Source organism: Salvelinus sp. IW2-2015, linkage group LG20 (assembly GCF_002910315.2).
Source record: "Salvelinus sp. IW2-2015 linkage group LG20, ASM291031v2, whole genome shotgun sequence".
Classification (NCBI taxonomy): domain Eukaryota; kingdom Metazoa; phylum Chordata; class Actinopteri; order Salmoniformes; family Salmonidae; genus Salvelinus; species Salvelinus sp. IW2-2015.
The window spans coordinates 51,463,822-51,480,013 of record NC_036860.1 but is presented as its reverse complement, the minus strand read 5'-3'; the positions used below and the strand labels follow the sequence as shown (position 1 = coordinate 51,480,013).

Genomic DNA, 16,192 nt, shown 5'->3' with positions numbered 1-16,192 from the left:
TAGTCACCTGGAATGCATTTCAATTAACAGGTGTGCGTTGTTAAAAGTTAATTTGTGGAATTTATTTCCTTCTTAAAACTTCTTATGGCTGCATCCCGCTACCGGGATCGATATGACAACAGCCAGTGAAAGTGCAGGGCACCAAATTCAAACAACAGAAATCTCATAATAAAAATTCCTCAAACATACATGTGTCTTATATCATTTTTAAGGTAATCTTGTTGTTAATCCCACCAAGTGTCCGATTTCAAATATGCTTTTCAGCGAAAGCACTACAAACGATTGTTAGGTCACCACCAAACCACAATAAGCACAGKCATTTTTCCAGCGAAAAATAGCAGTCACAAAAAGCAGAAATAGAGATCAAATTAATCACTAACCTTTGATGATCTTCATCAGATGACACTCATAGGACTTCATGTTACACAGTACATGCATGTTTTGTTTGATAAAGTTCATATTTATAACAAAAGATCTGAGTTTACATTTGGCGCGTTACATTCACTAGTTCCAAAAACATCAAGTGATTTTGCATAGCCACATCGTTTCAACAGAAATACTCATCATAAATGTAGATGATAATACAAGTTATACACATGGAATTATAGATATACCTCTCCTTAATGCAACCGCTGTGTCAGATTTCAAAAAAACTTTACGGAAAAAGCAAATCATGCAATAATCTGAGACAGAGCTCAGAACAATAGCCAAATTAGCCGCCATGTTGGGGTCAACAGAAACCAGAAAATACATGATAAATATTTCCTTACCTTTGATGAACTTCATCAGAATGCAGTKCTAGGAATCCCAGGTCCACAATAAATGCTTGATTTGTTCGATAATGTCCGTTATTTTTGTCCAATTAGCTACTTTGGTTAGCGCTTTTGGTAAACAATTCCAAAGTCACAAAGCACGTCCACTATAACGTGACAATGTCCAAAAGTTCCGTAACAGTCAGTTGAAACATGTCAAACGATGTACTGAATCAATCTTTAGAATGTTGTTAACATACATCTTGATTAACGTTCCGACCGGAGAATTAGATTGACTTCAGAAGAGCGGTGGAACGGAGGTCCTCCTCATGTGAACGCGCATGTGAAAGTGCATGTGAAAGCATGGTCAACTCGTGACAGACCTGACTAATTCCTGTCTCCTTCGGCCCCCCTTCACATTAGAGTCATCAGACAAAGTTCTATTGACTGTTGACATCTAGTGGAAGCCGTAGGAAGTGAAAACTCATCCATATCTCGCTGTAATTTCAATGAGAGCTTTGTTGAAAATCTGCCACCTCAAAAGAAAATCAAACAGGAAGTGGAACTTCTCAGGTTTTTGCCTGCCATATGAGTTATGTTATACTCACAGACATAATTCAAACAGTTTTAGAAACTTCAGTGTTTTCTATCCAATATGAATAATAATATGCATATATTAGCAACTGGGACTGAGGAGCAGGCAGTTTACTATGGGCACCTCTGTGCACCTTTCATCCAAGCTACTCAATACTGCCCCTGCAGCCATAAGAAGTTAATGTGTTTGAGCCAATCAGTTATGTTGTGACAAGGTAGGGGTGGTATACAGAAGATGGCTCTATTTGGTAAAATACCAAGTCCATATTATGGCAAGAACATCTCAAATAAGCAAAGAGAAATGACAGTCCATCATTACTTTAAGACATGAAGGTCAGTCAATCCGGAAAATGTCAAGAACTTTGAAAGTATCTTCAAGTGCAGTCGCAAAAACCATCAAGCACTATGATGAAACTGTCTCTCATGAGGACCGCCACAGGAAAGGAAGACCCAGAGTTACCTCTGCTGCAGAGGATAAGTTCATTAGAGTTACCTGCACCTCAGAAATTGCAGCCCAAATAAATGCTTCACAGAGTTCAAGTAACAGACACATCTCAAAATCAACTGTTCAGAGGAGACTGCGTGAATGGTCGAATTGCTGCAAAGAAACAACTACTAAAGGACACCAATAAGAAGAAGAGACTTGCTTGGGCCAAGAAACACGAGCAATGGACATTAGACCGGTGGAAATCTATCCTTTGGTCTGATGAGTCCAAATTTGAGATGTTTGGTTCCAACCGCTGCGTCTTTGTGAGATGCAGAGTAAGTGAACGGATGATCTCAGCATGTGTGGTTCCCARWGTYAAGCATGGAAGAGGAGGTGTGATGGTGTGGGGGTGCTTTTCTGGTGACACTGTTSGTGATTTATTTAGAATTCAAGGCACACTTAACCAGCATGGCTTCAACAGCATTCTGCAGCGATACACCATCCCATCTGGTTTGCGCTTAGTGGGACTATCATTAGTTTTTCAACAGGACAATGCCCCAACACACCTCCAGGCTGAGTAAGGGATATTTGACCAAGGAGTGATGGAGTGCTGCATCAGATGACCTGGTCTCCACAATCATCCGAACTGGTTTGGGATGAGTTGGACCGCAGAGTGAAGGACCGTCCGGGATTGGGAGTCCCATAGGGCGGCGCAAAATTGGCCGTCATTGTAAATAAGAATTTGTTCTTAACTGACTTGCCTAGTTAAATAAAGGTAAAAAAATAAATAAGTAGCCAACAAGTGCTCAGCATATGTGGGAACTTCTTCAAGACTGTTGGAAAAGCATTCCTCGTGAAGCTGGTTGAGAGCATGTCAAGAGTGTGTAAAGCTGTCATCAATGCAAAGGGTGGCTACTTTGAAGAATCTAAAATATATCTAGATTTGTTTAACACTTTTTTGGTTACTACATGATTCAATATGTACTATTTCATGGTTTTGATGTCTTCGCTATTATTCTACAATGTAGAAAATAGTCTAAATAATGAAAAATCCTTAAGTGAGTAAGTGTGTCCACACTTTTAACTGGTACTGTACATGCTCATAATTGTGTTTCCCCTCCTCCACAAGGCCTGTATGAGGGACATTCCTAGCTGTAAGTGGCTGGACCAGTGGACAGAGCTGGCTCAGAGGTATGGTAAACTCACACCACATTTTACCCTCTTCTAACTAACACTGACTCTGTGGAGCCAACCACACTGTCTGCTCTAAATCAATTACCTGATGCTTAGCGTACATATTTTCTGATGTCAGAGCAATGTAAAGAGGCTTCAGACCACTTGATTGGCTTTTATAAGGCATGCTCTTCCTCTCTCCCTCGTTCCCTTTCCCTTCCCTCTGTCAGGTTTGCGTTCCAGTACAACCCGTCCCTGCAGCCCAGAGCCCTGGTGGTGTTTGGCTGCATCAGTAAGAGGGTGACCCACGGCCAGATCAAACAGATCATCAGGATCCTCAGCAAGGCCAGCCCCCTGCTCAGCATAGACCGGGTCTGTGTCCCATCACTCTGCCCTGCTGCTCGCTACGTCATATTATACCCAGAATTAGGACATCTCATGGAAACCACTTCCTGAATGACTGTACTATCTTGTCACATGTATATGTAGTGTATCTTGTACTGTGTCTTTGTTAGAGAAAAACACACATTTATTTTATCACTTCAAGTAACTGCGCTTGCATCTTGTGTACTTTTTTTATCTGTTAAGTGACATTCTAAGTCCGTATGAACATCACTCCTCCTAGTGGTAACTTCGCACGTTTTCAAATAGATTCTGCTACAAGTATTGGGAGTAGTTGTACGGTGTCTGATCCTGTCTGTTGAAAGGGTCTGTTTGTATAACCTGTGCTGCTCAGACTGAACTGACCAGCTGTCTTGGGTTCCATAGGGTCTGGAGAGCTGTCTAAAGGGACCTGATAACTACAACAGCCAGGTGTTAATAGAAGCCACAGTCATTGCTCTCACCAAGCTACAGCCGCTCCTCAACAAGGTACACACAAACACACAGATGGCAACTCTCAAAGGCTAATTTAAGAGATGTGCTAAATGTTCTGGTGAGCTAACTTCCTCGTGTGTGTGTGTGTGTGTGTGTGCGCCTGCGAACCACATTCTATTGCGTATAACCCACATGTTTAAAGCAGGCTGACCGAGAGGAGGGAAGTTATTTTGGCCCTGGCCTGTATGTGGTGAATTGGCTGCTGAGTGACAATGGATGTTGGCTGTAAATGGTCATGTGAGACTCACTCTGACTGCAAGTGTGTTTGTTGGCCCTCCACGGCTCGCCTATGCACAAGGCCCTAAGTTTGTGTGTGTGCGTGTGTTGGATGGTGATTGTGTGTTGGACAGTAGTGGTGGTGAGAGTAAATAACAGCCTGTGTTTTTCCTTCAGGACTCCCCCATGCACAAGGCTCTGTTCTGGGTGGCCGTGGCTGTGCTCCAGCTGGATGAGGTCAACCTCTACTCTGCCGGCACCGCTCTGCTGGAGCAGAACCTCCACACACTGGACAGCCTCAGGGTCTTCAATGACAAGGTACTAAACACACAAACATACACACGGTACTAGACATACCCATTCAGAAGGTTTGTCTTCCATAAACATTCCATAAACATTTTACAGTTTCACTTTGATTTCATTATCTTTCCCTAACTTGAATTGTGTGTGTGTTCCTCCCGTTTCTCCCTGTCCAGAGTCCAGAGGAGGTGTTTATGGAGATCAGGAAGCCTCTGGAGTGGCACTGTAAACAGATGGACCACTTCGTGGGCCTCAACTTCAACTCCAACTTCAACTTTGCACTAGTGGGTCATCTGTTGAAAGGTAAGTAGATGGGGGCGTCTAAGCCTCGGGTCGGCCGGGGACTGCATGGTTTAGCTCTTTGTCTAACCACCCACCTCTCTGTCTAGGGTACAGACACCCCTCCCCCAACACAGTGGCGCGGACCATCCGGATCCTCCACACACTGCTGGCCTTGGTGGGAAAACACCTCAACTGTGACAAGTTTGAGGTGAACACCCAGAGTGTGGCCTACCTGGCAGGTGAGTTAACGGAGAGCTCCACAATGAAGCCATACTTTTATTTTTCAGCCATAGTAGGATTGTTCATATTGTCTTTAAACAATGATATTCTTTATTCGCATGGCAACTGTTTCTGTGTAGAAAATAGACTGATGTAGTATTGAATTGACCTGTGAAATGTCTGTGTGTAGCTCTCCTCACTGTCTCAGAGGAGGTCCGGAGCCGCTGTAGCCTCAAGCACAGAAAGTCCCTGCTCCTCTCAGACGTTACCATGGAGAATGTTCCCATGGACACGTACTCTGTGCACCACAGCGACCCCAGCTGCCGGTGAATGACAACAGGGCTAACTGCTGAGTTGATGTAGAGGCTGATAGAGTAGCTGCAGCACCAGCTGACTAAGCAGAATTTGTCTCTCGCTGTATCGAACAATGTCAAAGAGGAATTTTATGTGTATGTGTTCACCTTTCAGAATGTTTTGTTCTTCCCTCCCCTCCCTCTGTGTCAGAACTCTTAGGGAGAGTCAGCCGTGGACGTCCCCCAAGGTGTCGGAGCGCTACTTAGTGGTCCACTACCCCACGGGGGGGCAGATCAGCCCGCGCACACGGAAGTCCATGAGCCTGGACATGGGCCAGCCTTCCCAAGCAAACACTAAGAAACTGCTGGGTAAGACACCTGTCAGTCATTCTCTACTGCTAGATCCAGGCCTCTGACCAACAGAGGAGTTTTAACATGTGACAACTGATCAGAGGTATTTAGACTATACACATTCATACAGGATGACTTGGATATCCATAAAATATCCATGTAGGTATGTACTAGTTTACGTATGGGGAGTTGACCTATGTATGTATGCCCCATTGTTTAACATGAGTTTTTCAACGCTGGCTCACCAGGCACTAGGAAGAGTTTTGATCACTTGATATCAGACAGTAAAGCACCAAAGAGGCCAGAGATGGAGTCTGGAATCACCACGCCTCCAAAGATGAGGAGGGTGGCGGAGAACGATTATGAGTGTCCAGGTCAGTTTCTCTCCTGTATACCAGACACTTACACAATGATTGTGGCTGTTGACACTGATGTTAAAGGGGCAATCCGTAGTTGAAACAATAATAAAGCGTTTTCCCCGCCACTGTTTCGGTAAAAAGCTGAGGCATGGGGCTGGAGAAATTTAACCAATCTCAAATTCATAGACCGCCACTGATTCAAGAACTGACAATCCATGATATCAAATTTATAGTTTTAACCATGTTCTGAGGCTATGAAGTGTTTCTTTACATTTACTTTGGAGTAAAACAACCTTATTTTGGGTCCTGGTGGGGTAAAACAATTGAACTAAGCTCATGAGGCATTTTATAAGTTATATTGGGCCTCCAGAGTGGCGCTGCGGTCTAAGGCACTGTATTGCTGTGCTAGAGGCTTCACTACAGACCCTGGTTAGTTCCCAGGCTGTGTCAAAACCAACCGTCATCGGGAGTCCCATAGGTCGGCGCACAGTTGGCCCAGCATCGTCCGGGTTAGTGGAGGGTTTGGCCGGGGGGGTAGGCCGTCATTTGTTCTTAACTGACTTGCCTAGTTAAATAAAGGTTAAAAATATATATATATTTTCTTCAAGAATCATTGGGTACATATAATTCATTTATAAGTCCAAAAATTATTGTGGCAACTGCAGATTCTTTGAAACTGACACAGGTCCCTATCGCTCGCTCTCTCTCACACCCTCGCTCTCTCTCACGCCCTCGCTCTCTCTCACGCTCTCTCTCACGCCCTCGCTCTCTCTCACGCCCTCGCTCTCTCACACACCCTCGCTCGCTCTCACACACCCTCGCTCGCTCTCACACACCCTCGCTCGCTCTCAAACACCCTCGCTCGCTCTCACACCCTCGCTCGCTCTCTCCTCCCCTCCCTTCCATTCCACAGAATCGACCCAAAGAATCTCCCACCATACCCTGAGGAAGGTGTCTGTGTCAGAGTCCAACGTGCTGCTGGATGAGGAGGTCCTCACAGACCCCAAGATCCAGGCTCTGCTGCTCACTGTCCTGGTGAGACCACTCACTCCGCTTCTCTCCCACTTCCTCTATTAGTTTGTGCCTATTTCTAACATGCTTGCCTCTATACTATAGGCTACGTTGGTGAAGAATACAACAGATGAGTTTGACCAGAGAATCCTCTACGAGTTTTTAGCTGAAGCTAGTGTTGTCTTCCCTAAAGTCTTTCCAGTTGTGTAAGTGTTTCGTTTCAACCCAAAAAAGTATGTCTTTTTTCCAATCCCCTTTTAATGTGTACGCATGCGTAAATAACTTTCATCCTTCATATCTTGTGGTTTTCTCTCCAGTCATAACCTGCTGGACTCAAAGATCAACACCCTCCTATCACTGTGCCAGGACCCTAACCTCCTAAACCCCATCCATGGCATCGTGCAGAGTATGGTATACCACGAGGAGTCACCCCCCCTGTACCAGCCCTCCTACCTGCAGAGTGAGACTCCACCCACTCCTCCCTCCATACAGTTACAACTATGGGTTCTGGAGTGAAAATGCCAATTTAATACTCATCAGTGTTTCTTCTGTTTCTCTCTCAGGCTTTGGGTTTAACGGTCTATGGAGATTCGCTGGGCCCTTCTCAAAGGTGAGCAGACACAACTCATTTGCCTCTTTAGAGTATGGAAGGTTTATTGTCAGTGTTAGTAAATGACATTCCATTCTGCTTGTGCCAACAGCAAACCCAGTTCCCAGACTACGCTGAGCTGATAGTGAAGTTCCTGGATGCTTTGATTGACACGTATCTGCCGGGGATCGACGAGGAGACGAGCGAGGAGTGTCTGCGTACGCCCACGTCGCCCTACCCCCCGCCGGTCCAGAGCCAGCTCAGCATCACAGCCAACCTCAACCTCTCCAACTCCATGACCTCACTGGCCACCTCCCAGCACTCCCCAGGTCTGATCACAGATACCAGTGTACACACGCACACACGAACACATGCAGTCAAATCCAGCCCTTCTGTCTCTTGGCAGATTTGATTCTAAGGAATAGCTGTGATACTTTACAGTAACCTTTATCTCAAACAAAATAAATATTTGATCCATTGARCTGTCTGCATTTTATCTTCGTCTTAATATAGTCTGGCCTGTTTGGTAAAATGGAAAGACTAATCAGAAGAATCAACTTGTGCTAACAAACACATACTTAGAGAGAGATATAAATTACCAATCCATCCATTTCCAACTGAATCCAACATCATCTGAAAAGTTCCATCCACTATATGTAGCATTACATAGTGGTTCCCCAACCTGGGCCATGTGTAAGGCTTATTCTCTCTTTAACTAATTAATGCATGATATTCTCAAAATGTATTATTTAGTGTTCATACACATTTAATTTCATGTTTTTGTTCCCTTTTCTTCCTCATTTGTTATGCTTGATGCGGTGTAGTTTATAGACCATCTCCAACAATCTCCAATTTGTCTCATTAGAAATGACGGGTACAACTACAAACTATATACACCCCACAATGTATTTATTTGGACAGAAGCTAAAACTTTTAATTTGGCTCTATACTCCATCAAAAGTTTGATGTGAGGCGACAGTACAGAATGTCACCTTTTCTGTGAGGGTATTTTCATACATATCTGTTTTACTGTTTAGAAATGAAAGCACTTTATGCATCTAGTCCCCCATTTTGAAGGTGTCATTAGTATTTGGAAAAATTCACTTATAATTTATGGATGCTACCATGACTGAATGGTGATAATCATGAATTAATGACAGATAATTCTGAATGAATGGTGATAATGATGTGTGAGAAAGTAATTGATGCAGTACCAGTAACAGGGGAGGTTAGCATTTTGGGGGTTATGATATCTATGCCTCTAACTTTCTCCCTCATTATTATTCACCATTCATTCTTGATTTTCCGTAATCATGGTAGCATCCACATTTGTGTTCAGAACATATTCTATTCTCTATTTTATTTGAAAATGTAATATTATACTGGATGTCTATATACTTTTGGAAATGTTTCATTTGTTTTAGTCTTGAAGAACATTTGAGTAATTCATGATATGCCCCTATTTGGAAGAAAGAATGTATATTGTACATTTTATTTGGAACTAAAGAGACTTGATTATACAGATAGACTGGAGTATGTATACTTATAATCTAAACCATATTGTCTGATACACCTGAGAATGCTGAATGAATCATTTTTTTCCCCGTCATGATTGATTTCTGACACTTTGTTATGTTTTGTTTTTGTTAATCATGTTGCTCTTTTGTTTCCTGTCATTCCTCTTTTTGGGTTGCCATGGTCACTCCCTCCTGTTTCTTTCCCACTCTGTGTCTGAGAAGCTTCTCTGCCTTGCTCTAAGTCTGCCGTTTTCACCCCACACCTCGTCCGGCCAGGTATTACAGCCCCTCGTCCCCATGCTGCTCCTCACTCCCAGGCACARGACACAGCCTCTCAGAGGTGTGTGGGGGGTAGCAGAGGCCCATCACAAAGCCCAACAACACTACTGGAGCGTTTGTGATGAAGTCTTTGTACATAATGTTTCAATGCCCGTACACCATATGTTCTGTTTGTTCAAAACACAGAGCAACCCTGTTGCGATAAGTTGGAGCACTTACATCAGTCCATGGGTTGACTACTCCCCCTATTGTTGGATTTGTATATAACAGAGAATATCTGTAGTTATATACACTCTTCAGGTGGATGTCTCAAAAGCGTTAGCATTTCTGTAGAATTATATAATAGAATAGTTTCTCAATTATTAGTGTGACATATTATACCTGATGGCGTGTGTGTTCGTCCGTCCTCCGGCAGGCATCGACAAGGAGAACGTGGAGCTCTCTCCGACCACGGGTCACAGCAACAGCGGACGTACACGCCATGGTTCTGCCAGCCAGGTGCAGAAACAGCGCAGTGCAGGCAGCTTCAAACGGCCCAGCATCAAGAAGATCGTATGAGAGATGCCCACCACTAGGACCACCCTACCAGGGCCGCCCACGCCAGTCATCATGCTGCACTTCTACTCCAACTCCTGTCTTATCGATCTCTCTCTTTCTCTCTCTCTCTCTCAGCCTTGATTCTCCTCAGTTTCCTTATGTTGTTTTTTGCGTGTTTCTTTTACCCTAACCTGTCCAGTCAGCCATATTTGCTTGACGATCAACATATATTTAAGAACTGTCTGAATATGATGCGTTGTTTTGTTTGTGAAGCAGTCAGTGTCTGAGTCTGGCGTTGTTTCGTTTGGTCTTTTTGTGTCACATAATGAGCTACATTGGAATCGTTTTTTAAAAACAGCATTAATTGAAAGAAAGCACTGACATTGACAACACAGCAGAAACAGTAGGGATCATAGTATCTGAAGCCATTTTGTTGTCTTGGTTGAATTTTCTATCATAATGACAAAGTATTATGAGAACCATTTCTGTGATTTGCACAACGTTCTGTAATTCAACATGCATGTACATTTGTTTGTTTTTTGCCTTTAAGTGTTGTTAGAAGGACATTTTTCTTCAAGCTGAGAGAGCTTTGACAATTGGGCTGAACTAGATCAAAGTATAAGCTGCAAATGTCTCTCATTGAGACATGGACATGACAATAGAGATTGGACCTTGGGACCCAGTGTTGAGGAAAGGGATCCCTCTCACCCACCATCACTGCAGAGGGAGAGCACTACCCTGAAACACACACACACTGTTCTGGAGGAAATCACTGAAAGCACTAAAACCATCCTGTATTTGCAACATCTGTGAAAAGCATGGCCAATAACAGACATTAGTGGTTTACTGTGCTGTGGAGGTGGGGGCTGGATGATCAATTTGCTCTGTTTGAGCTTTGTCAGACACAATCCAATGATGGCCAAGCCATGTGTCTTCATTGGTTATTGATTGTCCAAGCTGTGGAGATTCCTCTTGATTAGGCAGTATTTTTATTCTCACATGATGGAGTGCCAGAGAGGGTCAACTAGACAGGCCACTCTGGTGTTGGAGGACAGCAGCCCTGCAGGTTTCAGAACTTAAGCTTTTAATCAGCACGCTGTTCACGTTTCACAACACTATGTCAGGGAAAGTTGGGAAGGAAAATCTGGAGGAAAAACAGGAATAGACCATGTCCTCTTATGTTGGAATGGACATTGAAAATCCGCCTTAGCTTTGAGACTTGAAATGTATAATATTGGTAGTCTCAGTTGTAATTGTCTCATTCTTGCCCACACTTACTGTAAACACATATATATATATATATATATATATATATATATATATATATGCACACACAACACACACTTGGGAGGTTGTTTTGTTCATTGTGTGCCTTTTCTAGGGTTTTTGTGTGTGTGTACCGTATATATACAGTACCAGTCAAGTTTGAACTCACCTACTCATTCAAGGGTTTTTCTTTGTTTTTACAATTTTCTACATTGTAGAATATTAGTGAAGACATCAACACTATGAAATTACACATGGAATCATGTAGTAACCAAAAACGTGTTAAAAAAATCTAAATATATTTTATATTTAAGATTCTTCAAAGTAGCCACCCTTTGCCTTGATGACAGCTTTGCACACTCTTGGCATTCTCTCAACCAGCTTCACCTGGAATGCTTTTCCAATACTCTTGAAGGAGATGCTTAGCACTTTTTGGCTGCTTTTGCTTCACGCTGTGTTCCAACTCATCCCAAACCATCTCAATTGGGTTGTGGTCGGGTGATTTGTGGAGGCCAGGTCATCTGATGCAGCACTCCATCACTCTCCTTCTTGYTCAAATAGCCCTTACACAGCCTGGAGGTGTGTTTTGGGTCATTGTCCTGTTGAAAAACAAAGGCTAGTCCTATTAAGCGCAAACCAGATGGGATGGCGTATCGCTGCAGAATGCTGTGGTAGCCATGCTGGTTGTGTGCCTTGAATTCTAAATAAATCACTGACAGTATCACCAGCAAACCATCCCCACACCATCACACCACCTCCATGCATCACGGTGGAAACCACACATGCTGAGATCATACGTTCACCTACTCTGTGTTTCACAAAGACACGGCGGTTGGAACCAACAATCTCAAATTTGGACTCATCAGACCAAAGGACAGATTTCCACCGGTCTAATGTCCGGTATTCGTTAGTAGTGCTTTCTTTGCAGCAGTTTGACCATGAAGGCTTGATTCACACAGTCTCCTCTGAACAGTTGATGTTGAGTTATGTCTGTTACTTGAACTCTGAGAAGCATTTATTTGGGCTGCAATCTGAGGTGCAGTTAACTCTAATGAACTTATCCTCTGTAGCAGAGGTAACTCTGGGTCTTCCTTTCCTGTGGCGGTACTCATGAGAGCCAGTTTCATCATTGTGCTTGATGGTTTTTGAGACTGCACTTGAAGAAACTTTCAAAGTTCTTGAGATTTTCTGGATTGACTGACCTTCATGTCTTAAAGTAATGATGGACTGTGAATTCTCTTTGCTTATTTTGAGATGTTCTTGCCATAATCTGGACTTGGTCTTTTACTAAATAGGGCTATCTTCTGTATACTACCCCTACCTTGTCACAACACAACTGATTGGCTCAAATGCATTAAGAAGGAAAGAAATTCCACAAATGAACTTTTAACAAGGCACACATGTTAATTGAAATGCATTCCAGGTGACTACCTCATGACGCTGGTTGAGAGAATGCCAAGAGTGTGCAACGCTGTCATCAAGGAAACGGGTGGCTACTTTGTAGGATCTCAAATGTTAAATATATTTAGATTTGTTTAACACTTTTTTGGTTACTACATGATATGTGTTATTTCATAGTTTTGATGTCTTCACTATTATTCTACAATGTAGAAAATAGTACAAATAAAGAAAAACCCTGGAATTTGTAGGTGTGTTCAAACTTTTGACTGATACAGTATATAAACACACACACACACACACAATACCTTATGATACAAGTATACAGTCATTACTAATCAGCTGCCTGACAATAATGAACCTGTATGGTTAAATATTCATGTAAAACATTGTTAACATTCGGTACCTCTTGTCAAATAAGTATTCAAACAGAAAGTCCATGACTCTAGGGACCAGATTTGCTGAGGGTTTGCATCTACAAATGTTGCACCTGTATTTAAGACAATGAAATGTTGAAGTCACAACAGTATTGTTTTCAGTTTGCTCTTTGTTTTGTGAAAATTGGTGCCAATTATGTTCCGGGATCAAAAGCTAAAGTAAATCTGTCCCTGTTCTTGATGTAAATAGTAAAATAATGTAAGGTAATTACAATCAAATTGTATTGGTCGCATACACAATGATATAGTTATGAATTATTTTAGAATTTAATTGAATTGTATAATTGCAAAATAAATATTTAATTTGAAAGATTAGAAATATGAATTAAGTAATAAGGCACGAGGTGTGGTATATTGCCAATATACCACGGCTAAGGGCTGTTCTTAAGCACGATGCAACGCTGAGTGCCTGGATACACCCCTAGCCGTGGTATATTGGCCATATACCACAAACCCGAGGTGCCTTATTGCTATTATAAACTGGTTACCAACGTAATTAGAGCAGTAAAAATAAATATTTTGTCATACCCGTTGTATACGGTCTGATATACCAAGGCTGTCAGCCAATCAGCATTCAGGGCTCAAACCACCCAGTTTATAGTAAAAAATAACCTATGGTAGTAATCACCTCAAGACACATACCTACTGAATAGTGTTTTCCATGTTTAAAATCAGCCTACTGAAATGCTGCCAAAAAAAGCATTGTAAGGGATTGAGACTATAGTCAGACAGTCTGTTCTCAGATAGGAGAACTATGTGTATTGGGAGTATAGCTGTACAGGGTGTTACTGGCCCTTCTTGCCATTGTCTTCCCTCATTAGTCGATAGTGTGGCACGTGTAAAGGTATAGGCATAGGGMTCCCGTGATGCAGTGCGGCAGGCCCTGGGATGCTGCACCAAAGACTAGCTTGCAGTAGCGAAAGGAAAATCTAACCTGTTCTGTGGTTTTATCATTTTTTACTTTCTCTGAGCCTTTTCAGTTYGCCCGATATGTATTGCACAGATAGACTGAACGTGTTTCAAACTGTAGAGACTTCCCTTTCTGTAACAACAAGGTGCAGTTTGTTGAGCAGCACAGGAGTCCTCTGGTTACACCTTTCAATTTCTTGTGGAGCCTGGTTCCTCATTTCTGCTGTTTGAGGTTACCAACGAGTGCCATTCATTGACTTAGTCATGGTTGTTTTGGATGCTTGTGCCAACTCCTTCAGAATGTTTTTTGTAAAGTACTTGTTATCATAATGATAATCCTGGGGTAAAACACAATTCCATGAGATGTTTTTGACTTGCCTCTGCTGAGGAGAGCATGTGCATTTTGTGCACTGAGTAGGAGTTGGTGTATAAAAATGAGTATAGAGATAGGAGGGAGGATATGAAGACTTGACAGTTTTAAAAAACACTAGTGTTTTACTGGCCATTTAGTTTGTCACATACATCCAGCCATCTTAACAATCAACAACCATGCTCAACCATACATTTGTTTTCCTATTCTATTAATCTGGTTTAGATTTGACATGACCACAAGAAAATGAACAATGTGCACACTTAGTTATTTTTCTCCAAATTCAAAGTGTGTTGGTGCTGTTGAGCGGTAATGAAGTGTAATGTGTAATGAAGTTGAACTCCATGCCTGGATTTTGTTTACAAATATTTTATTATACTTGAATCAGGAGGATATATGTCCAGAAGAAGCAGTTCCACATCATGGAAAGGGGGGAAAAATTAAGATTTAAAGATAAAATGGAGCAAGTTTACCAAACGTAATCAACAAGATTTCAAAAGATCTAATGTGAAGGAAACCAAAGTTAAGGAACGGCAATATAGTACAAACAAACTCTAAAACTGTGTGTTGATAAAGTCACAAATAACCCACAAATAACAGTTTGCTTTTTTTATGGGAATGAGAGATGATACAACTAGTGAAAGAGAGATGGACCAAGCTATGAATCAATGCTTTTTGCTTTTTAGTCAAAATCGCAGCTTTCGTCATCATGTACTATGATGTGTGTATCGTGAAAGTATTAGTTATTTAGCTCTGTCCTCATCAGACTTTTAGGAACTGTACAGATCTCTGTTTCAAGCGCATATGCTTTGAAGAGTGAACCCAACCAACTGTTTCTATTTGATATTTCTTTATTTTACAGTGTATACCAGGCAGACAGAACACTTTGATAACCCTATCTTCAATAGACCCCTTCTTCTCAGTGTCTCATCTGAAAGGTTAGGCCGGAGGGAATGTTTTCGCCTTGGTTTTACTTAATGGAAATGTGCCACTTTAAAGAACTGAAAGGAATGAATTCACATACAATGTGTCCTGAATTGAACATGTCTGTACTTGAAGGCTCTAACATGTATTTGCAGCAGCATAGGAGAGACAGTATATAGATATCAGTTAACCACTTTGTTCAATGCAAAGGATAAAACAATTTTAAAATATATTTTCTCTTCAAACGTTGCTCTGCATCCAAAACTTTTTCAGCTGTAATTTCTATGCTTTACCATTTTGAAAGGAAGTCCAAATGGCTATTCCTGTATATTAAAAGCGGTGTGATATCTCCTAATTTGGCACATCTCAAGGTTATGCAAAATATTTTTAACCACTGGCCACAGTTTTACTGTTTCTTTTCTGCATTTTTTTTACACAGTAAGCTCCACCTCTGTAAATAATTTTGTGTAAAAATTGACAAAGGTATATTTACTACACTGTAAATACATGTGATGATATATTGTATTATTTAGCTTTTTGTAAAGCAGTTAGTTGCTGTACATGTAAAACATACAAATTGAATTATTCTAGTGTTAGTAATGATGACCTCTCTCCATCATGTCACTGCATTGTCATTAACTATATTGAGGAAAATAAAAGGTTCAAATCGAGGATATAGATGACTGTGTACTCTAAACCTCCACTGTATGATAGGTTGCTGTCCTCATCTGACATTTACAGATGTTGCCCTAATAAATAATTTCTGTCTGACCTCTAGCTGCTGGAGTCATACTTGAAGATAATGGAATGTATGTGTGTTTTTGAATGTGCTTTTGATGAACAATTTATTGATGATAAAAAAAATAGTGCTGCCCCTCCCTAATTAGTCAAATAAGAGAGAAAAAAATAAACCCCACAGAAGAGGCGTCCTTCGCCCATGCATGTCGGGCACTGTTTTCCTGCAGTTCTGTTAACGATGGCGAGGGCGGGTGTTCAGGAGGCGGGAGCGAAGGACACTGCGCTAGCTAGTTCTAGGACACGTGTCAAACTCATTCCACGGAGGGCCAAGTGTCTGCGGGATTTCTCTCCACCCTTGTACTTGATAGATGAATT

General features: G+C 41.8%; 1 protein-coding gene across 2 annotated transcripts in view; it reads left to right on the top strand.

Moving 5' to 3' along the window:
• The window catches only part of nf1b (neurofibromin 1b), a 71,180-nt gene extending 55,324 nt beyond the window's left edge, over positions 1–15,856 (top strand). The window contains exons 43-58 of one of the 2 annotated variants that reach the window (XM_024013353.2): positions 2,903–2,964; positions 3,177–3,318; positions 3,715–3,816; positions 4,216–4,356; positions 4,515–4,641; positions 4,728–4,859; positions 5,030–5,165; positions 5,344–5,501; positions 5,732–5,857; positions 6,756–6,877; positions 6,959–7,059; positions 7,171–7,313; positions 7,417–7,463; positions 7,555–7,771; positions 9,182–9,299; positions 9,654–15,856. In XM_024013353.2, the coding sequence (XP_023869121.1) occupies positions 2,903–2,964; positions 3,177–3,318; positions 3,715–3,816; positions 4,216–4,356; positions 4,515–4,641; positions 4,728–4,859; positions 5,030–5,165; positions 5,344–5,501; positions 5,732–5,857; positions 6,756–6,877; positions 6,959–7,059; positions 7,171–7,313; positions 7,417–7,463; positions 7,555–7,771; positions 9,182–9,299; positions 9,654–9,813 (2,034 nt within the window). In that variant the 3' untranslated portion in view covers positions 9,814–15,856. The remainder of the gene's footprint in view (positions 1–2,902; positions 2,965–3,176; positions 3,319–3,714; positions 3,817–4,215; positions 4,357–4,514; positions 4,642–4,727; positions 4,860–5,029; positions 5,166–5,343; positions 5,502–5,731; positions 5,858–6,755; positions 6,878–6,958; positions 7,060–7,170; positions 7,314–7,416; positions 7,464–7,554; positions 7,772–9,181; positions 9,300–9,653) is intronic. The other variant, XM_024013354.2, reaches the window with a different exon arrangement.
• The last annotated feature ends 336 nt before the right edge of the window (positions 15,857–16,192 follow it).